The sequence below is a fragment of the Rhinatrema bivittatum genome, chromosome 11 (genome assembly GCF_901001135.1).
Source record: "Rhinatrema bivittatum chromosome 11, aRhiBiv1.1, whole genome shotgun sequence".
Classification (NCBI taxonomy): Eukaryota; Metazoa; Chordata; class Amphibia; order Gymnophiona; family Rhinatrematidae; genus Rhinatrema; species Rhinatrema bivittatum.
Window position 1 is genome coordinate 19,667,199 of NC_042625.1, and position 26,515 is coordinate 19,693,713.

General features: G+C 41.2%; 1 protein-coding gene across 3 annotated transcripts in view; it reads right to left on the reverse strand.

The window, feature by feature from the left end:
- The window catches only part of KIAA1671 (KIAA1671 ortholog), a 471,755-nt gene that overhangs the window by 328,591 nt on the left and 116,649 nt on the right, over positions 1–26,515 (reverse strand). For all 3 annotated transcript variants that reach the window (XM_029619185.1, XM_029619186.1, XM_029619184.1), the window contains exons 2-3: positions 16,874–18,614; positions 15,456–15,564 (exon numbers count right to left, since the gene is read on the reverse strand). In XM_029619185.1, coding sequence (XP_029475045.1) covers positions 15,456–15,564; positions 16,874–18,552 — 1,788 coding nt within the window. In that variant the 5' untranslated portion in view covers positions 18,553–18,614. The remainder of the gene's footprint in view (positions 1–15,455; positions 15,565–16,873; positions 18,615–26,515) is intronic.

Here is a 26,515-nt window from a genome sequence, read left to right on the forward strand (position 1 = left end):
GTTGTAGTGAAATCCAATTAAATTGAGGGGAATGTTTCTGTAACCAAGGAAGTCCAAGCACAATGGAATGGATTGACTAATCCAACATCAGTAACTTGAGTTCCTCAAGGTGTAAGGCCCCAGTACATAACTGGAGAGGTTCAGTGGTCAAAGAGATATGGCAAGGAAGTGGCTCTCCGTAGATAGAGGCGATACACAAGGTAGGGTTAAGCGAACGGGTTTTAATACCCAGGAGTTGCACAAGATCTTTGAGGATAACATTACCTCCCGCTCCGGAGTCTACCAGAACCGGAGTCCCAAATCAGTGTGACTGGAACTGACAGTTGGGGGGGCCGGAAAAGTTGTACCCAAGTTCAGGGCCCCCACTGAACTTGGGCTCTGGAGTTTCCCAGATGGATGGGACAATTCTGAAGATCGTGGCCTGGGGCTCCACAATACAGACACAAGCCGGCCTGTCTTCACCGGAGGTGCTCTTCCGGTGTCAGTTGCCCTCGACTTAATTGCATGGGTTCTTCCACCTTGACCACTCTGCTGTCACTAGATGTGGCGTTAGTAATGGGTGGTGAGCGGGAGCGAACCTGCACGGGCCTCTTGGGCATCCGACTCTCCCAGTGACGCTCTTGAAGACTGTGGTCAAAATCGGCCTGTCAAATCTATAAGGTCCTCCAAGGAAGAAGAAAGCTGCCAAGCAGCCAGCTCATCTTTTAACTGCGAGGAGAGACCAAGTATTAGCTCAAAGGCATTTTTCCTGCCAAGCGAGTTCAATAACCAAAGTCCGAAACTCTATTGTATAATCAAAAAGACTTTGTTGTCCTTGACGAAAATGTAGTAGACTGGTGCTTGCTACAGCATGCCGCCCTGGATCAAAGGTCCGTTTGAATACAGTCACAAATTGAACCAGTTCTCTTATCAAGGAGTCCGAGTGTTCCCACAGGGGGGGGAAGCCCAGGCCAGGGCCTTTCCTCCAAGGCGAGACAGGATAAACGTGACCTTGGTCAAGTCGTCTTGGAAGACAGAAGGTTACAGAGCAAATTGCATATAGTACTGGTTTATGAACCCTCTGCAGAGCTTAGAGTCACCGTTGAAACATGGAGGCACTGGAAGTGCCAACAAGGCATGTGGTAAGGACGGAAGTGGCTGAGAAGGAGAAGCCAAGGTAGAAACTGACTCCCTGTTCAGGACGTTGAACCAGGGTATGGAGACGTCCAATAGAGGCAGTCAATGCCTCCAAGAACTGCTGCTGCTGTTCTTGTACCTTGGTAGCCGAATCCATGGCCTTTGCAACCTGTTGCACAGGAGGTGGATCCTTGGGCTGAGGTGGGGTTGACGCAACCCATAGGCGAGGGCCTACGGGTCCCCACCATCAGCAGATGGAGTGGGCTGAAGCTGGAGGCCACTGGAGCTTCACCTATACCAGCCCACGTTCCCCTCAGGTTGAGCCTTCGGGTGCCGGGGCCGGCAGGACTTAGGCAGGCCTTAAGGTTAAGTACAGGTAGGAGATGGTTCAGCCCAGAGACAGCAACCAGCAGGTGGCGTGGTCCTATCCTGGACGGGACATGGAACAGAAACTCAAGCACCAAGGGACAAGAAGGAACTGAAGGTGCCTGAGCAAAGGAAGGCTGAAGCCTTAATAGTCCGTGTCCAGAGGATAGGGACAGAGGGGTCACTGTCAAGCTTGAATGGAAGCTGGCGGCACTTGGAAGGTGTAGCAAGCAACGTGGAAATCTGGACTCAAGAAAGTCTGAGGCGAAGTCATTCAAAGCAATAGTCAAGGCACGGAGAAGGCAGGCGTGGTTAGACGTAGCAATGGTCACGGCATGGAGAAGGCAGGTGTGGTCAGACATAGCAATGGTCAAGTCACGGATAAGGCAGGCATGGTCAGACATAGCAAAGGTCAGAACCAGGTAGTCGATCCAGTAGACGAGGACAAGACGAACACAGGAACCGAAGGGCACAGGAACACGTTCAGGTGACACGAAGAAGCAACGAGCACTCAGGACCTGAATCAGGAAACAGAGGAGACCTGTTGCAAAGGCAACCCTGAGGAGCGCTGCCTAAGCTTTTATATGTTGAGGGAACTGACAACATCCGGGTCCGCAGCCAGGTTCCCGCTGCGGACCCTTCAAAGGTTTCAATGGTGCGTGCGCCTAGGGAGGGGTGTGGCGCTGCCGGCATCCCTCTGCAAACCCCACAGAGAGACCCGACGAATAGAGGTATCCTGGCTGGAGGTCCCGGGAAGCGGAGCAGGGCTGGAGGTGCTGGTAGAAGTCCTCGGTCGGGACTGGCTGCCCACCGCCGCCAGCAACAATGAGCCTGAAAGCTTGTGTAGAGAGGTGAGAGGGCCGCACCATGGGACTGCTGCGGGCGGCGAGCTTAACATTAAACCTGCGTTTGAGCATGTATAACTTATCATATGCACATTTACATGCATACACATGAAACTGCAAGTCTGCACATAGGCGGCTTCCCCCCCTGAATGCCTCTTGCTAGTGTTCTGCGTGTACTTTTTTCTCTGAGAATCCCAGATTTTTTTTTAGATTTTTTACATTTTATTTATGAATTTTATATCATTAACAAAGCAGAACAAAAAACTTTGTCATTCTAACAGAGGATAAGAATAGAAAAACAAATAGTGTCCCAATTCAAATAAATAGGAATACTTGCAATCATAACACTGGACTACATCAATGTTATCACTGCCGGTTTATCAGGGATTTGAAAGGATTCATTCAGCATTGGGCCCACACAAGAAGAAACCACAGGAGATAATGAGGAAACAGTGCAGTTTTCTTGGCCTCTTACCAGCCCAGAGCCACCCAAAGGGGAAAAAGCAGGAAGGTCTTCAATGCCCATTGATCCTTCAGATGCCAGCAAAGATGACTAGAGAGGCACCAATTCATCCTCAGCCCCCACCCACAGAAATGATGGCGTAGAGTTATCTGCCAGCGCCCCAGCCGCATCACAGGAAGAGTCACGTCTCTCAATCAGTGGGTAGTCCAAATTTTGGGGGCCCGAGAGAAATCTCGGCTCCAAGCTGCGCAGAATGCTCCCGATCAGACAGCAGCAATGGGGACATGACCACCGAGAATCCAAGATCCAGAGAGGCATGAACCTCAAAATCAACTGCTGCCCAGGTAAATGAGAGGGTTCAATGGGGTAAACCCTAACTTTGCCTTTTCTCTTTGGAGCCATAGCATTGAGCAAGAAAAAACAAACAAACAAAAAAACAAACCAGGAAACAGAGCGCAGCAGGACCACATTTACTCACTCGCGGCCATCTTGCTCCCCCTTAAGAGTTCCTGCTTTTTTGAATCCCGGAATAATTTTCAAAGGCCAATTTACATGCATAAACTGGGATTTATACACAAATCCTTTTGAAAATTAACCCAGAATATCCAACTCAGCCTCACATTTTGTGGCTAATACTTTTCAAATATTTAGTATTCATCCTGAATGTGCCTGAAAATTCCACATTCTATTTACATTTGAAAAAAAAATCCCCAAATCAAAGGACTTTATGATAAAATTTAAGAACTAAACTGTTTTCCTATTTCATTCTTTAATCCCCAACACACTTTTTCCTCCAGTATTTTGTCCCTTTACTCAAACAATCATGAGAAAGAAAACAGGAAATTGTTAGTGGAAAGTATTTCTGGCACTACTAATCGGAATGTAAGGGGCTTGTGAACAAAAAGTAGCTTGGTCCAATTCCCAAAGGTATTTACAGGAGTGAGTCTTGGCACTAGCAGGAAAAAAAAAAACCCACCAAGAAATGCAAACAGACCAAGTCCCAGAGTCTGAATGAAATCTGGTAAGGGAAAAAGCTGTATATATGGAAAGAATACAGACTATCACATATGGTCCTTTATAGAATACAACCAGTTGGGTAGTCTAGGGAAAGGAATTACTTGACAAAAAAGGATGTTAGATCCAGAAAATAGTCTCCCAATAGAGAAGACAAAAAAAAAAAACATTATCAGGATTTCAAAAAAGCACAAGAAACAGAGGATCCTCAGTTTCAGAGAAATAAGGATCTAGACTAAGATCATGTATGGACTATGTCATGGCACTGAAACAAGAAGTTAAAATGAGCATACTAAATAGAAACAAAATATGATATGAGATAAGAGCTGAAAAGTCTATTAAGCACCCACCTCTCTAGCACTAAATCACAATTCAGAATACAAGTTAATGACAAACATTAAAAACATGGAGCTTTTCACACCTTTAATGCAGCAAATGTAGTGATGTATGCTTGAAACAATTTAATACGCTGCTTTTGGTTTCCTTTGTAATTTTGGATTTTCCTCATTAAGAGATCACAGTGGTGCTTCAAGTCCACCTGATCTGCAGTGTACAAATCCCTGCTTTATACTAGACTAGCCATTAAGCCTGTAACAACGGGCTACATTTAAAAAAAATGTTTTCGGTCCATTTCCTTCCCACTCCCTCCCCCCTCTATTCTCCCTCCCTCCCTCTCACCTCCCCCCTCCCCTCACCCTCTCCTCCTTCCCCCCTCAGTCACTCCCCCTCTCTCAATCCCCTCCCCTTTCAGCTCATCCATAACCGGCAGACAGAAGATCTCCGGGGGGGGGGGGGTGTCCCTCCCTCCCTCCCTCGCGGCGCCACCGCTACTGCTCCTCCCACTCCTGCTCCTTGCCGCCGCTCCTGCTCCTCCCAGTGCCTTTTTTTTTTTTCGGGCACGCTCCGCTCTGACCGACGTGCTCGCCCGCGCATGCACGGTAGAGCTGCTCTCTACTGCGCATTTGCGGGCCGGTCAGAGCCCATTTATAAGGTAGATTTTTTTTTAAGAAAAAACAGAAAATTTTAGAATCCAATCCACACAAATTTTGGCCTGTATAAAAGATAACTTATGGAGTCAACATTCCCAAATTAATCAGTCTTATTTCATTTTATGGTTATCAGTTGCTTAATGCAACCCTGCAAATCTCCTCCAAGGAGGCCAATCTCAGATGGGCCACTGACAATGCCATTGTTCCAATTAGAAAGTGTGCATTTGGCTGCAACAATCCCAGGCCTACTTGAGTCCAAAGAAACAAAAAGCTGAGTGGGCTCTCCATGGGCTTTAGTCGCTTTAGATAGAAGACAACAGCTCTCTTACAATCCAAAGTACACAGGTGTTCATTCACCATTGTTGCCAAGAGGCTATGTTTATTTTTATTTGTAACCACTTTAGACATTATGGTAACTGCAATCTATCAAACTATATATAAATCAATTAAAATTAAGATGTTGAAAGGACCATTGACTGATTAAGAGGGACATCTGTCATGATCTGAGGCAGAATCTTGGGATGCATGCATACCACCACTCTGTTGCGATGAAATTTAGAATAAGGTAAATAAATTACTGGGGACTGTCCTGTTCGGAGGGTGGTGAGGTGATTTCTTGCCGAGGACGTTTTTTCCCTGCAGAAAGAGTTAAAAGACCTGACTCATTGATACCGGGTGCAAGAGGAGACATTGTGACATCATATCTGCCTGACTTCAGGAACTTGCCTATAAAAGCTGGACTGCAGCAGCGCACAGTCTAAGCCGCGTGCGCCGAAGGGGTGCACGGCTTTGACTTGAAAAAGTGTCCTGAAAGATTATATTTGGAATTTAGAAAGTTTTTCATTAAAGAAGAAACCTCCGTCTCCTCCAGCACTCAGTCCCCACAAGGGAATGTAATTCAAGTAAGTAAGTTTAAGAGGTATAATATCTGTGAAATTAGTTGGTTACTTCCTGGATTTTCTTGTATAGTATATTTAAAATATGCCTCACAAAAGGAAGGGAAAAGTAAGGATCTTTCCTTCTGAATCCTCACTTCCTCCAGATCAACGACCTATCACAGATTTTGCAGTATCTACCCCAGACCCAGTGAGTGTAAGCCTCATTGGCGGTATAGGCAGTGGAGTACCTTTCTCGCCAGAGGATATTTCACTTATACCACCTAAACCTAGAACTCCACTTTTAAAATTCCCTGAGGATGATGCTTCGACTTGTGAGGCAGCTAATAAATTTGCTGTCTCATTGACAGAAGGAAGTGTTGCATCAAACCAGGTTGGAATATCCATTTGTATTGGATAAAGGAACAGCAGTGAGTATACAACTCCCATCTCCCTCTGGAGGTATGGGTCAACACTTGGGAACTGTAACATCAGCTATAGAAACGGTCCCCAGATACTCCTTATAGACTGTGTGTTCATGCAAGTAGTACATCCTGTTCTCAAAGCGTTTAAATTTAAGAATATAAAATGTTCGACAAATTTAAAAAAAAAAAAGTACCATCCTCCCGACAAGGCCACATTTTCAGACATCCACAGTCTTTCCTCATGGAATATTCCTCTTAACTCCGTTGATGCCTTCCAGCTATTCCATTATTACCACATGTAATTACAATTAAAGGGGGTTCCCAAAAAACCTCATGTACGGACAATACATGTCAGTGTTTACAAACTGATGATGCAATCGCTGCTGCTGCCATAGTCTGCTTCAAAATGCAAAATAGCTGTGAATTTTCCTTTCTGGGTTTGTATTGTAATAATGATTGACGATCAGAAAATTTAGCTTGCTTGTATGCATTAATAGCTTTTGTAGGATACCCTCTAGATTTAAAATGGGTCCATAAAATACGAGCTTGCATTTCAAATTCCACTGTTTCAGAACAATTGCGTCTGATATGAAAAAACTGACTAACCGGTAATCCCAATTTGAATGCATGAGGATGGTGACTGTGAAATCTCAGTAAATTATTCCGATTCATAGACTTAAGGTGAACAGTAGTGGAAAATATTCCATCAAATAACTATCTTCACATCTAGAAATGTAATAGAATGGAGTGATATATGCGCTGTGAACTTCAAATTCTCATCAACAGTGTTAATCCAATCACAAAATTCCTTCAATTCTACTTCTGATGAACTCCACACAAAGAAGATATCATCTAAGTAATGATGCCAACTAACAATGTATTGCCACCAATTAGAGCTGTATATATGTTGTTCTTCGAAAGCTGCCACATACAAATTAGCCCACAGTTGGTTCAAGTGGTGAACCCATCGGGATTCCATGAACCTGTTGATAGAATCAGACTCAAACAAAAAATAATTATACAAAATCAGTTCAGTCAATTCCATTAGTAAAGAGGAGGAAATACGTTGAGGCTCAAATCTCTCCTTTAACAAATTTTGTATTATACTTAAAGCCTGAGCTTGTGGTATGTTAGTATACAATGCACTTCCATTCATAGTTACCATCCATAAGAACATAAGAAATTGCCATGCTGGGTCAGACCAAGGGTCCATCAAGCCCAGCATCCTGTTTCCAACAGAGGCCAAAACCAGGCCACAAGAACCTGGCAATTACCCAAACACTAAGAAGAACCCATGCTACTGGATGCAATTAATAGCAGTGGCTATTCCCTAAGTAAAATTGATTAATAACCATTAATGGACTTCTCCTCCAAGAACTTATCCAAACCTTTTTTGAACCCAGCTACACTAACTGCACTAACCACATCCTCTGGCAACAAATTCCATAGCTTTATTGTGCGATGAGTGAAAAAGAATTTTCTCCGATTAGTCTAAAATGTGCTACTTGCTAACTTCATGGAATGCACCCTAGTCCTTCTATTATTCAAAAGTGTAAATAACAGAGTCACATCTACTTGTTCAAGACCTCTCATGATCTTAAAGACCTCTATCATATCCTCCCCTCAGCCGTCTCTTCTCCAAGCTGAACAGCCCTAACCTCTTCAGCCTTTCTTCATACGGGAGCTGGTCCATCCCCTTTATCATTTTGGTTGCCCTTCTCTGTACCTTCTCCATCGCAACTATATCTTTTTTGAGATGCGGCGACCAGAATTGTACACAGTATTCAAGGTGCGGTGTCACCATGGAGCGATACAGAGCCATTATGACATTTTCCGTTTTATTAATCATTCCCTTTCTAATAATTCTTAACATTCTATTTGCTTTTTTGACTGCTGCAGCACACTGAGCCAATGATTTTAAAGTATCATCCACTATGATGCCTAGATCTTTTTCCTGGGTGGTAGCTCCTAATATGGAACCTAACATCGTGTAACTACAGCAAGGGTTATTTTTCCCTATATGCAACACCTTGCACTTGTCCACATTAAATTTCATCTGCCATTTGGATGCCCAATCTTCCAGTCTTGCAAGGTCCTCCTGTAATGTAACACAGTCTGCTTATGATTGCATAATTTTGTATCATCCGCAAATTTGATAACTTTTGAATCATTCAGATGTTGAAGCATCATTGAATACTGCAGGCGGTCCTGTACCACAACTGCTCCGCCTTTGTCTGCCGGTTTAATCACTAGTAGATTGTATCAATGAATTCAAAGCATCCCGGAGTTCATGCAGTAAATTATGATGCAATTTTTCTGGCTTCATATGTTGATAGATCCTGTAATACTAACTGATGGAACGTCCGAATAAATGGATCACATGGGCCCAGAGGATTCCAAGTAGAACAAGGATGTACAATCGATGCATCGATGCTATCACTATTGGATGACTGTGAAAAATGTAATTTCAAATTCAATTTCCATATAAAACGCTGTAATGCTATACGGCAGTCAAAAGGGGAATGTCCGGTCGTTGGTACAAACGAAAGCCCATGATTTAATACTTCAGATTGGGCTACCGACAACTGAACAGATGACAAGTTTACCACTGCTGAATTTTCTTGGACTGAGTAAGAGTACTCCTTTCCTGTATGCTCGTATCTACTGGATCCAAGTTGCATTGTCGGCCCCGAAACAGATGTCTTGTTCCTTTCCCCCCTCAGTTGACTAAAACATTACTCTGATCTACTGTGACAGTGTCCTCCTGATTGCTATTTTCCATCTCAGAGCCACTAGAATTGTCATCTGATGAAAAATTAAAGTGGACTTTCTTCGATGAACCACTGTGGGTTTTGGTACCCCACCATGTGTAGACTCTTTCAGCTTTATAATCCGCTTGGTCTCGTTTGGACTTATTGATTTTCATATTTTTAGTCGATACTTTAAAATGTTCAAATTATCCTTAAATTTTCAATTTTTCTTCAAAATTCAACAATTCCACTTCCTTTTCAATCTGTTCAACCTTGTCCTATATTTGTGATGTTAATTCAGCTCCAAACTTTTTAACTTGACCTACAATTAGCAACATTAAATCTAATGAATACTTGTTCAAAACTGCGACTCAGTCTTAGTAAATTCAGTGTCATCGCTAAATAATATCTGTTCCTTTTGGATCCATAAATCCCGTGGAATAATCTGTTGTTTAATTATTACTCCACCAAGGTAGCATCATGTAATTCCACTCGAATTAAATTTTCACTTACGTTGAGTTCACTGGATGTTAGAAGATAATATGGAGGCATGGAACAGATCTTCAGCTTCTCTGATGCACATATAGCTGACATTAGGAACGAACAATCATTTTCGTAGGTAGAACCGGCCAATCATGAATCTTTGTGGGAGGAGTATATATGGTTAAGTTAAAAGTTAATTTGAGTGGAATTACATGGCACTACCTTGGTGGAGTATATTAAACAGATTTCACGGGGTTTACGGATCTAAAAGGAAAAATATGTTGCACAAATACACTTTAAATTTATTGAATTATCATGCTCAGAAATAAAAAAAAACGGATGGAAGTTGGATGGTTGATGATTAAAAAGTGATCTAATCATTATTTATTTATTTATTTATTTGAAGTTCTTTATATACCGACATTCGTTTAGTAACATCATGTCAGTGTACATTCAACAAAACTTTAGCAGCAGCGCTGGAACAGATAGAAATTAGCGGCAGTGCTTTACAATTAATATTCAACTTAGAAAGGACATTAGGAGATTATAACAAGGAAAAATTGAATCAGGGAATGCAAACAGGGAAGGGGAGGGAGAGGGAAAATAAAAGGAAGAATTAAGAAGAATATATTAACGTTAATACATATGATAAATACATTAAATAAATTAGTTATAATAGATTACTAGGCATCAACTTTATAGAGATATTAGAGAGGAGTACTTTATGTAACTCGAAGGATAATGCATAATTACAAATTTACATAAGTTTGGTCTCAGGGAGAAGCAAGGGGGGAGTAGCTGGAAGTGAAGGTGGTTGCTTTATGTGAAGGCTTTTAAGAATAACCATGTTTTAAGTTTCTGCTTGAATTTTTTTGGGCATAGTTCCTGACGAAGGTCAGGTGGCAAACTGTTCCAGCAGGAGGGGCCAGCTAAGGCAAAGGCACGTTACTGGGTAGTAATGCTGAAATTGTATGAAACCTACCATCCCATCCATATACAATTTTGTTTATAGCAGTGACTTAATTAATACAGCATAACCTGTGTTTTTTTTTTAATTTTGAACCTGTTAATAGAGAATAGTCCTTAGAGGCATTATAGATTGATTATAGTAGTTTACACCTCACACAGTAAAAACTTTGATGTTTTGATATATTACACAAAGTTTTATGATGGCATGTTGGCGTTAAAACACTCAGTGTAATCATGAAAGCCAAAGTAGGCGGGTCACTGAAGCTCTGAATAGCGAACTAAACAATACCTGCTGCCTAGTACTCTTCGTGTGTTGAGTGACTGCTTCAGTCACATACTTCTAAAGCTCCTTCTCAAAGATAGCCAAGCTGAAAAATTGATGGGACTCAGAACTACTGACCTTTGATGCATCTCAAAGGGTACAAAACTCAAAGCTAAACCTCAGGAGACCAGCATGGCAAGAGCACTGAACAAGAGGGAGACCTTTCCTCCATGAATAACCACACAGGAAAAGAAGAGTGCATTCTCAAAAGCCCCCTATTCTCAGAGCTATATGCTTAAGAAGATTAGTGCAGATAAGCCTTTTCCATCATTTCTCCTTGACTCCATACTCAAGCTGTTGAAGCCCGATGCTCAGTGTTAGGGCAAATGAGATCTTACTTGTTCTTAGGCTTTGGTGCTGAAAGAGTTTATCCCTTCTTAGGCACTTTCAAACCTCCAGAAGTTGGGCAGCTCCATAGTCCTTGTATTTAAAAGATGCCTTTGGTGCCAGTTTGGTGGACCCAAACATTTTCTTCGATGAGACAGTAATATCTGGAAGATCTTTATGGAACCTCAGTGACATCCTAGAGCAAATGTCATAGTGGAACATATCATGATTCCTGCCCAGAAACTTCTAGGCAGATCTTATGATGGATGATTATGGATATCTTCTGCACACATTATGGGTACTTCTTGAAGACAGTGGTCTTTTCTGTCATTGTCAGAAAGAATGATGCAAAAATCAAAAGGAAAATAAATTTTAAAGACAGATAACCTGGAAAGATTTTAATTTAAAAAATGGGAAATCTCAATTGAAGACCTGACAGAAGTTGTGGAGAAGAACAGGCCTCCTGGGAGAATGTTGAAAATACAGAAAACAAAAAAGTTAAAACCTAACTAAAGAAATTGAGAGACAGAATAAACAATACTTTAAGGCACTCTTTTGCTCAAAATTAGAAAAACTTAGTTCTGAGGAACAAATGCAGCAGTACAAACTACAGCAGTAAAAGCGTGTCGGTTGATAGCAGCAGAAAAGGTCATATAGAGAAAACACACAGCTGTGGGGATGCGAAAACTGCTATGCATGCTAAGAGAAGCCTTTAGGTATTTCGTAAAAAGTTCTGGAAATGTATTCTGTGATTGGTACCATTGAATGTTGTCATCAATGGAACTCAGTGATTCACATAGTCAGAAAAATATCTATTGCTTGGAACCATTAAATAACATAGCATTTTATGACCTGTGTAATAGATCCAGCCATATACAGTGAGAAACAATTGCTCACATTCAATTTATGCAGCACAAAAATACAGTTTAAGAAAATATGAGTAGTAACCCAGGGATTGGAGTAGTGGGCTGCGAACCAGGGTTCAAATCCCATTGCTGATCCTTGTGATCTTGGAAGTCACTTCACCCTCCATTGCCTTAGGTGCAAAACTTACATTGTGAGGCCACTGTGACAAGGAAATACCTTCAGTACCTGAATGAAATTTGCTTTGAAGAGCCTAAAAAGCAGAATATAAATTAAATAAGTTAATGCCATTCTGCATCAGACTAATCTTCCATCAAGCCCCATTATCCTGTCTCTGACAGTGGTCAATCTCCATCACCTGGAATACCCAACAGATTCTAATGGGGCGATTCAATTCCTGTTGCTCACACCAAGCTGTAAGAGGTTCTCTACCTCAAGCCTACCTGTCTACTATTTGTTAATGGATCTGTCCTCTAGAAACTTGTACAAACTTTTATACTCAGTTATAAGTATTGCCCTTGATCACATACTGTTGGGAAGCGCTAGGAGAGCGGTTCCTCTTCCACGGAGAATGTGTGTTCTTGGGCCACGGCTCAACCCCAGAAGAACTCCGAAGAGGTACAGAGGCATGCCCGAGCATGGGCAGGACAGGAGCAAGACTGGACTGAAAACAAGCGAGGGAATCCAGAACAGGAACCAGGCTGGGCCCGGACTCCGCTGGACCTGCATGCACCAGTGTGACCCAGCAACGCAATGCTGGTCACGAGAGTAGCCCTCCGGCTACTCAAAAGCCCTTTTGGACCCACCACTTGGGAACTATGAGTACATGAGGCCAGATGGAGGCTGAGGGCTGGAACATGAAGGCTCAGACGTAGACTAGGATACTTGACGAGGACTTGGATGCACAGACGAAGACTCAGGTGAGGGACTTGGATGCACAGACGAAGACTCAGGCGAGGGACTTGGATGCACAGACGAAGACTCAGGCGAGGGACTTGGATGCACAGACGAAGACTCAGGCGAGGGACTTGGATACTCGGGAGTTTCAAGCAAGGATTCGGGTTACTCAGGAGTTTCAAGCAAAGGTTCAGAAGATAGGTGAAAGCACTGGGCGAGCACTGCCTTGTAGTGCGCCCTACACAGCCATCCCATGGGCTGGTTATGGACCACGCTGGCCATGAAGCAGACTCCAGACGAGATAATGGAGAATAAAGCTGGAACATGGTGAAGATTCTGTAGAGGCCTGCACCAGGGCGTGCCCTACACAGCCACCTGTGATTGGTCGCGAACTATGCTCACGAGGAGCAGGTACTGGCAGAGTCTTGGGCATGGACGGATGCAGACACAAGGGGACTCCATAGACCGGGAACAAGATACGCAGGAACAAGCTAAGACAAAAGTCTCCCGGAGGCTTGCGCTGCAGCAGAGGAGGCGGCCTTATACCATGAAGCGCCCTACACAGCCATCCTGGGGGCTGGTCATGGACCACAACGTGGCACACCAGGAAAAGTGGGTACAAGGAACCTAGGAACTGGAAGCAGAAGTGAAGACAGGTGCATCAGGATCACAGCAACAGGAACACAGAGCGTCTGGAACATCAGGATGTGGAACAGGATTACGGGAACATCAAGGCTTTCAGGAACAAACTCACAGGACAGCAGAACATCTGGATATGGAACATCAGGAACGAAGGCTCAGACAAAGACAAAGGAGATCCAACAGGAAACACAGGACTTTGAAGAAGTGATGGACCTCAGAAGACTCCTGGAATGAAGGTCTGGACATCCAGGAGTGAACTGGCTCCTTGCGAAGGCAACGAGGGACTGATACAGGGCCCCTTTTATAGGGCTGAAGCAGGACTGGTCGATGTCATCTTTGAGGGCTGCAGAGCTTTTCCCGCTGCTGGCCCTTTAAAGGTCGAAGAGAGGCGCGTGCCCGCACCTATGCAGAGGCAGGAAGAAGACTGATACGCTGGCAGTGTCCCTGCCACGTGGGAGGTCTGGAGGACAGCGGTATCGGCGGCGGTAGACCTGCCGCAGAGGGATGAAGCAAGGCAGGCATCGGCAGGGATGGCTTCCCTGTCATCTGAGGATCCCGGCAGCGGCTCCCTGCTGCGAAGACTGAAGATGGAGAGGCAGCAGCGGCTGCAGCCATGGAGAAAGGCTCCTGGTGGGGGGCAGGAGAGACAGGTTGCAGGAGCGGCTTCGTGCCGCAAAGAAGAGACTCCTGCCGGCGGCTCTAGGACCACGGAGGAGCCCGGAGCGGTGCGGCACAGATTGCTGCGAGGGACGGCGTTGGCCACGGCCTAGCTAGCCGTGTTTGAGGTAGGTGAGGGGACTGCCCGTGGCAGCAGGCAGGATTCACAACACATATTTCAGCAAGCACCTTCTCCTAGGCATGTGAGGGTACCACAGGCTGCATTAAGGACCCACGGCGAGAAAGACAGGTGCGACACCTTTTGATGACAGCAGCATGGCTGGGAATTTAAACCCCAGCTGTGTTCCCAGCTGGTGCCTCAGCAACAGGTCCGCCTGCCTTGCCGCAGTGTGTGTTGCTATTGGATCCTGCCTTTCCCTTGCCCAGCCTTGCCTTGCCTTGTTCTAAGCTGCCTTTCCCTCCAGTCTTGCTTCTGCCCTTTCTTGATCCTGCCAAGCTGCCCCCTCTGATTGATCTCCTCCTGCCTTAACGATTGCCTGGATTTTGACTGTTCCTGAACTCCACCTGCCTCAATCAGTGTGTGGATTATTTTTCCCGCTGTACATCACTTTATACTTGTCCACATTTAATTTTAGTTGCCATTTAGTTGCTGATTTCCAGTCTCACAAAGCCATACTGCAATTCCTCACAGTTTGTTGATGTTTTAATCAGCTCATTCATTACTCCTATTTCCAGAACACTAATAAATATAGTGAACACAGGTCCCAGTATAGATCTCTGAAGAACTCCATTATTTACTTTTCTTCATTGGGAAAACTGACCATTCAGTACTACTTTTTGTTTCCTATTCATTAGTCAGTTGCCAGCTCGATTTTTCTTCAGCCAACAACAGCTGGCACACATACTGTATGCAGCCATGTACAGTTTATAATACAAAATGTGTATGCATGCCAGTTTTTGCAACAGCACACAGACACACACAACTCTCTTGCAAGTCCCCCAGGTCAATTATGGACAATGTAGAAGGATTCCTGGTCATTATATGCCCACTCAAGAGGATGCAACGGCTCTCAAAATTTCCAATTTGTGCAGTGCTGAATAATTATAAACTTTCAAATGCTTTAATAAGATATCTGAAACTCACGTTCTAACAATGTTGTTTACATGTACACAAAGTGGTCCATAGGCCTTAAGCAGCTGAAGGAAATGGTAGCATTCAGGAAAGATTATAAAAATTTGTTTTCTTGGCCTACTTGATATATGGTTGTTTGATATTTTATAGATGATGTTACTATGCTAGCCAGTAATGAGAAGACAATTAATGATATTCTAACTCCAAAGTAATTCCATTAAAAATGTAACTGTTATCCCCCCCCCAAAAAAAAAAAATGATTACACATCTACCAACTACAGATACATTATCATCATTTTGTATTGTTTTTATCCAGAATGAAACATGTAGCGAAAGATTAAACGTTAGAACATTTTACCTTTACATTTGTATATTCTTGTTTATCTTGTGCTTCTCTGGGAGACTCAGTATGCAATTCCAAAATATTTTGAGATTTCATTTCATTGGTTGGTGTTTGAGCTGAAAACCTAATAGAAAGATTGTTTCATTTTCAGAAATAGTTCACAAATAATGTAAAATAATATAAGCATATTTTATGTTAAAATGATAAATACCTTTAACGTTTAGAATTCGTTATCTGGAAGCAACATAACTTAATTATCTTATTTCATAATTTACTAAAGTCCTGCACCAAGCATACATGTTAAGAATTTTTAAGAACAGTTTAAAACAAGTTATCTGTGGAGCCCATCCCACAAGATCAAATTAATCAGGGATTAATTTATTTTATAAATAATGAAATTGTAAAAGGTTAATTTACAGGCCTCCTTTTAACAAATCTTTATAGCTAAACTAACTTTTCCTCCCCCATCTGATGTCAACATGAAAAATCTCATCTATTCTCTTTCGTACTGTACCTGTCACTGCTGCTATAACCAACTCACTTTCGGTAAATGGTACTACAGGAAGCTCAACTGGAATAGTGAAGGACAAGATGAATCAACTCAGCATATACAATTCTGCAGTAACACCATACTGAAGGGAAATGAGGACAACCAGATCAAGAATAAACTATATATCTGACTGAAACAGAATACGCCAGCAGATAAAAACCAATAGGTCCATGTAATCCAGAAGTGGGCAATTCTGGTCCTCAAAACCACCAACCGGCAGGTTTTCAGTATATCCCTAATGAAAAATGCATGAGACATTTGCATGCAAAATCTCTCACATCTACATTGATTAGTGATATCCCGAAAACCCGTCTAGAATTGCCCACCCCTGATCTAGTCTCCTCAGTTTTATTCCAGGCAATCCTATGAAATTTTTGATGATTCTTGCTCAAGGAACTAAGGTACCCCATATTGTTAAACCATTAAAGAAAAAATATAGGGAACATCTGGTGTCTCAAACATATTTTATACTGCACCTGACTAAACTGGCTCACATTTATCACCCAGTATTAGGGTTTAAACTCTACATATTTTAACAATAACTACCATTTCATTGCAGAACTTAACCTAAAAGTTATGTTATATCAATACACTCTCACATATTGCAATGCTGCTATGTAGCTAAAACTAATTAGGTTCTCATACAGACTTCTGTTAGTGCTTCTTTTTGTGTTGCATTTTTTAAGATCAAAAAGGGCAAGTAAGCAAAACAAAATAAAATGTTGATTGCAGTAATAAAAATACTTCTCATAACTTAATTAGATAAGCTTTTATGAGAAAGGATGAAAGTGAATTCTATTGTGCACATCTTAAGATTAGACTTTGAATTCTAATAAAACCAAAAGCATAATTATGGTAAAAAGTATGTTCCTCTAGTACTTACATCTTGGTCAAGTCTGCAGAGAGTGGCCGGGATGTAAATGATTTCCGAAGACTACCTGGTCTAACTTCCACATTTTCTACTGTGAATTCTTTAATTCTCTTTTGAATATCTACATTTCTGTTTTCCCTTTCAGCAGATGCTGGCTCTGCGTTTGCTGGAGAGGAACTGCTCCCTGCAAGCAGCAGACTTATGCGCCTTTGGATTGAACCACCTGGACTCCTAGTCTCCTCCTTCTGTGAGCTAGTGGAAGGCTTTTCGCTTGTTAAGACTGGGGCAATTTCATTTGGATCCAAAAACATCAACCCCTTATTTGATTTGCTTTTGTCATTTGGAGAAACTTTGTTTTTTTCCAATTCACATTCATCAACAGGCACATGAGTTTTTTTCTCATTTTCCCATTTACGGCTACTCTCCACTAAAGTGGTGATAAGCAGTTCCTTGGTTATCTCAGAGCTGAAGCCATTCACATCCTTTGATGGGGTCTCCTGCTTCTGCTCATCCAGTTGGAAGTTATCACTTTGTCTGGTACTTTTAAAGTTAGACTTAAAAGAATCACTTCTTCCCTTAGCCTGCAGTCCTTCACCTGTGGACATAATTTTACACTGTTCTAGAGATAGTCTGTTGGCAGAATGTGCTACTGGTACATTTTCCTTTGTTTCTTCAGAGGCACAAATAGTTTTCTGTTGTAGAGGAGTGAACTTACTTTCAAACTTAGCAGTTAAATCCACAGACAAGGGTCTTGGTTTTCTAACCCATGGTTTATCAGATGTGTCCAAAGACATTCCTTCAGAGATGTCCCTATTTTCAGGTTTTGAATCTCTCAAGGATTCCAGAAACACAGCAGATACTGGCCTATGCTTTGTTCTCAGCTGTACTTTAGTAGGTGAAGTTGCATCAGTAGTAACAGGTTTTTTCAAATCTTTAGATTTAGCATCCATACAGGAACCTTTATTTTCACCAGTTCTATGAGATTCTACTGGAAATGGTCTAATAGCTGAAGACCTTGACAATTCACTGTGAAGGACACCTTCAGGTTTCTGAGAAATCATTGACAACATAGAAACTACTTCAAACTGGGAGATGGACTGACACTCTTTTGTTTGTGAAAGATCAATAGGTTTTAATTCTTCAGCAATCTCTGTTCCTTGGGTGAGACTTAATGAATTTGATCTCAAATTAGAAGTAGTATCAGAAGTTAAAATATTTGTTGCTGGTATGGAGCAAAATACTTTTTGGGCGGTGAAGATGTTGCTCCCTCTAATTTCAGTATCATCTAATTTCTGATCTACAGAAAAGACATTCCCACATAGCTCTTCATCTGCTGCTGTTTGTCCTGGCTTGCCGTGTAATGAGGAGTGGGTAAAACTATTCAGTTTTGGAGCTGTAATGGGTAGTTTCCTAACTTCAAAAGAATCTGAAGACTTAAATGGTTTTGCGGAGAGTCTTGGTCGTGTTCCAGGTGTAGATGTGGTTGTTAATTTCAAAGCACTCCCAAGTCTGCTCTTTTCTTCCACGATGAGTGGAGATGTAAGATTTGACAACTTGCTGGCTTTATTGCTTGAATCTGAAAGAGGGCTGATATATGTTCGTGGTGATTTTCTCTCATTTGTAATTTCACTTAAGTCAGTCAAACCTGTCATGGGTGTTAGCGTGGACTTTATTTCTACCTCTGTTGCCATTGTTGTAATTAATTACACCTCCATTAAAGTTAGGCACGTCCAATATCAGAAAGTACAGCAAACTTAAAAAAAAAAAAGAAAAAAGTGTTAAAAAATTATGTGGTCAATACATATACAATATAGCAGAAACTGCTTTAAAATTTAGATTTACAATGAGCTGAAACATCTTTGCTCATAACTGCATATAGATATACTAGCAAAATACAAAAGGATCCAGCTATGTAAAGAACTCAATGTAAACTTACTTGGCAACCGTCATACATAGCCTCAGTAGTATATTGGCTTATGGTGTCAAGCCCTTGCAACTCTGGGCTTGAATAATCATAGGTTGCTGTAAGAATTTAAGAACCAAACACTGTGTGAAAACTACAAATGTTAGCTCTTAACGTTTTCCACCAGCCAGGGGAGAAATATCTTACTACCTGAAGTGCACGCTCCAACACGGCAGTGTTTCGGAGTGTCAGACTCCTTCCTCAGGGAACTTCAGGGAGGTAATTTGCTGGTGTAATTCTGTGTGGAAATACAATAAAAGAGTTCTGCAAATGCACGCTCCAACACGGCAGTGTTTCGGAGTGTCAGACTCCTTCCTCAGGGAACTTCAGGGAGGTAATTTGCTGGTGTAATTCTGTGTGGAAATACAATAAAAGAGTTCTGCAAATGCCAAATGCCAAAGGCTAATAGTTCAAGCAAATGGCCATTTGCTTGAACTATTAGCCTTTGGCATTTGCAGAACTCTTTTATTGTATTTCCACACAGAATTACACCAGCAAATTACCTCCCTGAAGTTCCCTGAGGAAGGAGTCTGACACTCCGAAACACTGCCGTGTTGGAGCGTGCACTTCAGGTAGTAAGATATTTCTCCCCTGGCTGGTGGAAAACGTTAAGAGCTAACATTTGTAGTTTTCACACAGTGTTTGGTTCTTAAATTCTTACAGCAACCTATGATTATTCAAGCCCAGAGTTGCAAGGGCTTGACACCATAAGCCAATATACTACTGAGGCTATGTATGACGGTTGCCAAGTAAGTTTACATTGAGTTCTTTACATAGCTGGATCCTTTTGTATTTTGACAGTTTCTGATTTTCAGCTATCCTGAGTTGATCAAAAATACTATAGATATACTAGTACATTATAATGCACAGCAAATAGCCTCCAAGAAGGGGAACAAAATGTAAAGATAGATTACTATTTTCTCCTTCCTAAGCTCCATAACATATGAAGTTCACCTCCCGCTGGCCAGAGAAAACAATGCTGACGTCAGCAGCTTGTCGTATTCTGCTGGATAAAGGAAAGAGTCACACAGGGGATTCAAGCATTACTGGTGGCCTCTTAAGCAGGGTCATGGGAAATGCAGCTGGTAATTTCCTAGGCATACTCCACATTTGTGTCTCAGCATTTGCAGCTAGGACCATAATGTAATGCAGGTTGGCAAAAGGAGATTTAAAAAAATGCTGACATTTAACTAAACATACTATAATGCCAAAGATTTTGCTTCTTTTATGCAAAAATATAAACTCGGCAAAAATTCTGAAAATAAGTAATTACATTATGACGCTGCAACAAATAGTTTTAAAAATCTTTCGAAGAAACATTTGCAGTAAAGGATTGTCAAGCACCATCCTTCCATGGGAATGCTGCAATTCTTTGTGCATTACTGGTTAAAAAAAGCGTGTAATATAATTTTAGTTAAAGTAGAAAAACAATCATTTGTTAGATTCTAAGTGTTTTGTGACCTTGATTTCATTATATAGAATTCCTACTCAGACATTTACATCTATTGCGTTAAAGTAGTACGGAACAATCATTATGACAAGACTGGCACTACATAGAAATTGTCTTGCTGGGGAGGTTGCAACTTGTCTGCAAACTTCTTCCCGCTGCTTTTTGTTTTAGTTTTAAAGATGATCGTATAGTTCACGTTTTGGCCTTTTGGCTCGGATTCAAGAATAAGGTCTTTGCTATGAGTTAAAGGGCAGACTCTACTTGGCCTTTTGGCTGAAATTGAGAAGCACTACAATATGAGGAGGAGGGATTTAATGCCCTGCCACCCAAAGCCATTGGGTTCACAATGATATTACCACCATTACTGAGCAGAAAGATTAAATCTCCTGCTAGAAAAAGTGTAGAGGTAAAAATACCTCGTCAATATTTTTGCATGCATGTCCTTAATATAAAGATTTATTGCTGGACTTGTTAGCGGCAGCAATCTTTCTGCTTCCTAATTTATTCATTTGCTTCCTTTTTTTTTTTTGTAAAGTATGTGCAAACTAAATTAACTGGTTTGATTACATAAGAGCTAATCTGTACAGGCTTTGGTTTCTCCAGATTTCTAGAAAATGTCAATCTGGTAGTATTGTCCTGGATCTTAGGACTTTTAGATCTCCATCCAGTTACTTATCCTCTCACATTTCTTCCTCTCCCTTCCTCATCAGCTAATGATTTCACATGGCATATTCTGAATATCTTGAAGATAGAGCTACAAGAATGACATGCATAAGACAACACTGTGGGCATTTTGTAACATTAGTTTAGTTATTTTTCAGTATGCTTATTGAATGCATAAAATAAAGTTTGTTTGGTTGGTTTTTAAATAATTACTACATTATGCTACAAAATGCCAAACAGCTGAAGACAATACTTTATCCTTTTGAACTATTCTGCAACCATTTGTTACTTTCAGTGACTATGATTTGACAGAGAGCGTTAACATGGAATAACAGCGAAGCATTCCAGCTCGCGATAACTCGAATGAACATGCAGTGAAGGAAGGAGTTTCCTTGATAACTTTCCATTGCTTGAACATCGCATAGCCTTGGGTGAGGCATGAAGATCCTAGAGTTTTGAAGAACTTCAAGTAAACCCGACTTATTAATAACCTTTATCGACTTCCCCTGAAGAAAGACCCTTCGGGGTCAGAAACAAGGCCTTGTCGGGTGGACGGTAAAAATCTTGAGATAGAGTCGGTTTTATCATTGAGTGGTTAGTGAATTGCCAGACGCACAGTCGGTATTATCATAAATAACGCGGGACTCTAACTTATCACTGCCATTAAGAATATCCACGATTGGTTTTTAAAGCACATTGCAATTCACAAAAAAAATTATAAATAATCAAGGTTGGAGGTGGAATGTTCATGATTAAAACAGACATGAAGCATTACAAAGTAATGCAGTGAAGTTCTATGAAACATCCACTTCCTTCTTTAAAAATTTTTGCAATGAATGCTTTGTTTAGAAAAACAGTTTGATCTAATAGAAGAGGTTTCTTTCCCTTTATAATGTTTTAAAAGACACACTTTAAAATTTGTTGATGGGACACTTTCTTGAGAGTTTGGAATTTATGATTTATTGGTGCCATTTTATTACTATTTAAAAAGCTAAAATAGGAATTTAAAACTATATGAAAAACAAATTATTGGAAACCAATGTTAACAGAATAATGCATGAGAACTTTTAATAAGAATATTTTTATTGAAGCTGACAAACATGACACAGTCTTAAAGAAATCAATGTCAAACAAATTTACCATTTTAACTCCCAATACAGTACAGAGATCTTTCAGATCATTACTAATTCCAAGAAGCATTTCATACATTTCCATGGTTAATTGTTTACTAAAAATAATTGATCTGTACAAAATATATTAGGCAAGCTATAAACTAGCTGGAAGCCAAAAGCTGTGAAAACTTAAGAGTCACTGGATACATGATGCCAATTTAAATATTGTGAATTGTCAGGGAAACATTGATAAATGTAAACAAAATCTGAGGCTAAACTTGACACACTATGAAACCTGTTTATGAATTAAGGACACTTTACTAAGAGAGCAACTATTGATCCTGGTTACATCTTCTACATCAATTATCACCCTTCAGTTTGGAGACAAATACTATTACTGTCTTCATTGCATAAGCTTCCCTGCAAACAGACTAAAAATTGTAATGTAATGATCACTGTGGGATTACATATTATTTTACAAAATACTTCGGAACACTAAAATGTAATTTAACAGGGAGCAGCCCAAGACTATATGTCTAAATCCTTTTATACATAGGTATTATGATGTACAAATCAGAGGCAATGCAATTTTAAGAACGCTTGATGACACAGTAATACGCGATGATTTGCAACTATACAATTACTTTGAAAAATATAAACTTGCCACTGAAATTAAGCTATAATCACTAATCGCATAGACCAGTACTTCTTGATCCTTATTTCATGCCACACTTTCAAGTTTGCTCAACGCTCATGATGCACCAAACCAAATTTTCGAAAATGTACATAATTCTCACTCTCCACCTCTCTCCCCCCCACCCTTCCCAGGGAAACTGACAGCAGAAGAGTAGCACTTTTTACCTGGGTGTGCCTCTTTCTACCAGCATCAATCTGACATCTGAACATGTGGATAGATTACAGGTCATCATGCATTCAAACAGCGAACTGAAGCTGATATAGAAGATGCACACAGGTAAGCAGCGCTACTCTTCTCCTTGCAATGGGAAGGAAGGAGATGGGATAAGAATATCAGAGTTCTGGTGGGTGAATCTGGGATACTTTTTCCCTGTAGCGAAAGCAGTTTATTTTGGTAGGAAGGAGGTGGTCTGGTGGACTACCTCCATGGAAAATTGTGGTACTCTCAAAATAGATCTAAAAAGCACATTCTTCAAATTTTACCACCACAAAATATTCTTGGCCCAATACAAAAGTCTCCATGCTGATGGGTATGTCCTGCATACAAAAGAATTAATTATAAACCAGAAAGTTTCCAGTATGTAAATTTTATGTGAGAAATATGTATACGTCAGAGAGACACTGATCTGTGTCCCAGGATATTTTATACTGATGAATTATTAATAGTCTACCAGGCAATAAAAGTTTCCAAACGTTGATGTCTCTGACATGCTTTTCTGGCTGATTGTGTCTCTTCTCATTCTCAGATCTTCTCTCTGCTCCTTTTTTTTTTGTCCCCCACCCTTCTCTGTGTCCTCTTTTCTTCTGTGTCTTTCCTTGAATGGATATTTTAATACTTTCTCTTCCCTTGATGCTTGTTCTCTTCTTCATTCCTCATTCTCTCTCTCTCTCTTCCATTACCTCCCAGAATTCCCCACTCCAAAATCCATGATCCTCTCTCTCATTCCCTATTCCTGAGTCATTTCTCTGTCTGTCTTCCCAGTACTTGATTGATCCTCTCTCCACATCCTGGGTCCTCCATCCCTCTCTCTCTCCATCACCCTGACTTATCTATGGTCCATTGTCCCTTCTTCTTCTCCCCTGCCTCCTCCTGATTTTTTTCCTTTCATACCTGACCCTCTCTCTCCCATCCTCCCCCTTTCCTACCTTCCCCAATGCCCTGATATGACCGATTCTCTCCCTGCCCCCTCCCCAGCAGGAGCAGCAGTGCATAATACTATGTCAGCATCCTGTGCCTCCTCCACCCCAAGCATTCACACACATCTAACCTCCCTCAACATTCATCCTTTGCATAGTCCCTCCCCCCAAACATTCACCCTTTCTCCCTTCACCTCCTTTCAGCATTCAAGCCCCCCCCCCTTCCACAAATCATTCTCCCAAGTCCCTGCAGCACAGATATTTAAAACTTGGAGCAGTTACTCTCCAAATTAACAGAGCATAATATAGAAGAGCCCTATACTCCAGCAGCAGGTGGAGATGGGAATGGAGGGGAGGGGCTGGAGCATGGCGCCAAGACTCTTTCCTGCCATTCACTATTGCAGTGTGGGCTCCCTACCACTCCTATCCAGTCTTCCTCATGGCTGGTTACAGAGGCAAGAGGAAGCAGCAAGATCTGGGGCACTGTCCAAGAGAATCCAGCACGAGCCCAGGGGAAGGAGCGTGGTGAGGTTGCCAGCACTGAGGCACAGGAAGAATGTTCCCAAGGCATACCAGTGTGCCCCAGCACACTGGCTGAGAAGCACTAGCATAGAGTGAGGAAACCTCTGAATGATTTTGGGTTTCTGGTCCACTTCCTTACTCAGATATCCTCGACTACTGTATTTAACGACATCTCACAATACAACCTCAAACACCTTCAAATGCTACAGAGAACAGCTGTAGACTTCTAGTAGAAGTCAAATAAGACCATATAAGGCCAATCTTGCATCAGCTACATTGACATAGGATAAAATTCAAAATTCTTTGCTTTATCTTTAAGTTTGTGAATAAACAGGTTCAACTGATTATCTCTCCCAGCTTCTATTTTTCAATAAGGGAGCTCCAAACCTCCCAGATGGCTCTCCTATCTTCCTCTTCTCTGGCTTCAGCCAGATTAGCAAGCTTGACACTTTATGCATTCAGTTGCTATGCCCTAAGAATATGGAACAAGATACCATTATCTTTAAGCTTTGAGACTTCCTACCTCACCTTTCCAAAAAAAGGAAAGCGTCTTCTTCAGAAGACGCTTTCCCCTAGATTCCAAGGCAAAGACTCTTCCCTCTACTACCTGAATGCCAGAACTTACTGACCGCGAGCCCATAACTTCGTCCACCAGTGGACTACTCCTACTTAATTTACTTTTACTATTGCAGCACAAAGTGCTTATCTTATTATAGTAATATATACACACATACACCCACCCACCCTGTATTCTTGTAATCATTCTTATAGTCTTGCTATCCATTTCGTCCATTGGGCTCTTTCTTATCTACTATGCTTGCTTTGTTTTTTTCAATCTAGCTGATTTCTTACAATCTACCTTTACTTTAGCCACAACTGTATTTTCTGCTCTAACCTCATATTTATTGTTTTTGATTTGATTACAATTAAAATTACAATCCAAATTGCAATCTGCCCACAAGACAAAGTTATGAAAAAGCAGAATATCAATCAAATGAATAAATAAATGAGAAGAACTATTTTCATATTTTATATATTGCCCTTCTTAGCAGAATCTGGAGGAAATGGTAGGAGTATTTTACTTTGATAGGAATTTAAAAAAAAAAAAAGAAAGTTTATTGTTTTTAAGCCCTGAGATCAGCATGCTCTCTTCTTTGCCAAGGACAGGATGTATGCAAATATGCACTTCTCTCAGTAACATTAGAAAGCTCATTCCATTGCAGTCAGAGCACCAATGTTAGCAATTTGCTTTCCCCAGTTCCCCACAACACTGACATCATGATTATCTAACTCAATGGTTCTCAACCTTTATGACTACTGTACCCCTTCAAGAATTTGAGATGACTTATTTAATTTATATTCCTCTTTTCGCACTTTTTTTTTTCAGCACTTCTAAGTAGATTACAGTACCTGAATGTACTCTGCTGGTGGGCACTTTTAAAAGCGCACACTGAAGAGAAAAAGACAAAAAAAATGAAAAAATCCACGTTGGAAACTGAGAAGAGAACGGTGAGAGGAAAACAGTGATCAAGAGACCCACCCCCCCTGACATCATCCCGCCTAGCATCGATCCGCTTCCATTCCACCAGGCGTTGCGCGCCGAAGGGGCGCGAGAAAGGGGCACTCCCCTTTGTGCAACCCGTTATGCTACCTTTTCATTTTTAACTTCCATTATTCTTCCTCTTTTGTTTAACCTTTCTCCATGTTTTTAGTTTTATCCCTTGTTAACAATTTCCTTGTTATAAATGTTCAATGTATTAGACAAAGGAAACTTATTTCCTGCATCTTATGTTTTAATGTAAACCGATGTGATATGTAATATCGAACACTGGTATATAAAAATAAATAAATATATATCTATCTATATACTTTAATGCTAAGTTAATATGTTTTGCTTCTTTTCCATCAAATATATCGCCTATGTTCAATTAATTATATTCATATGTTACATTTATGCGTTCTATGTAACAGCTTTGCCTTTTTCTGGCCTGCTGCCTGTTCCCTGTAAACCGGTACAATGTGCATACGGCTATCAGTATATAAAAAATGTTAAATTAATTAATTAATTAATTAAATATATATACACACACATATACACACACACTCCGGGG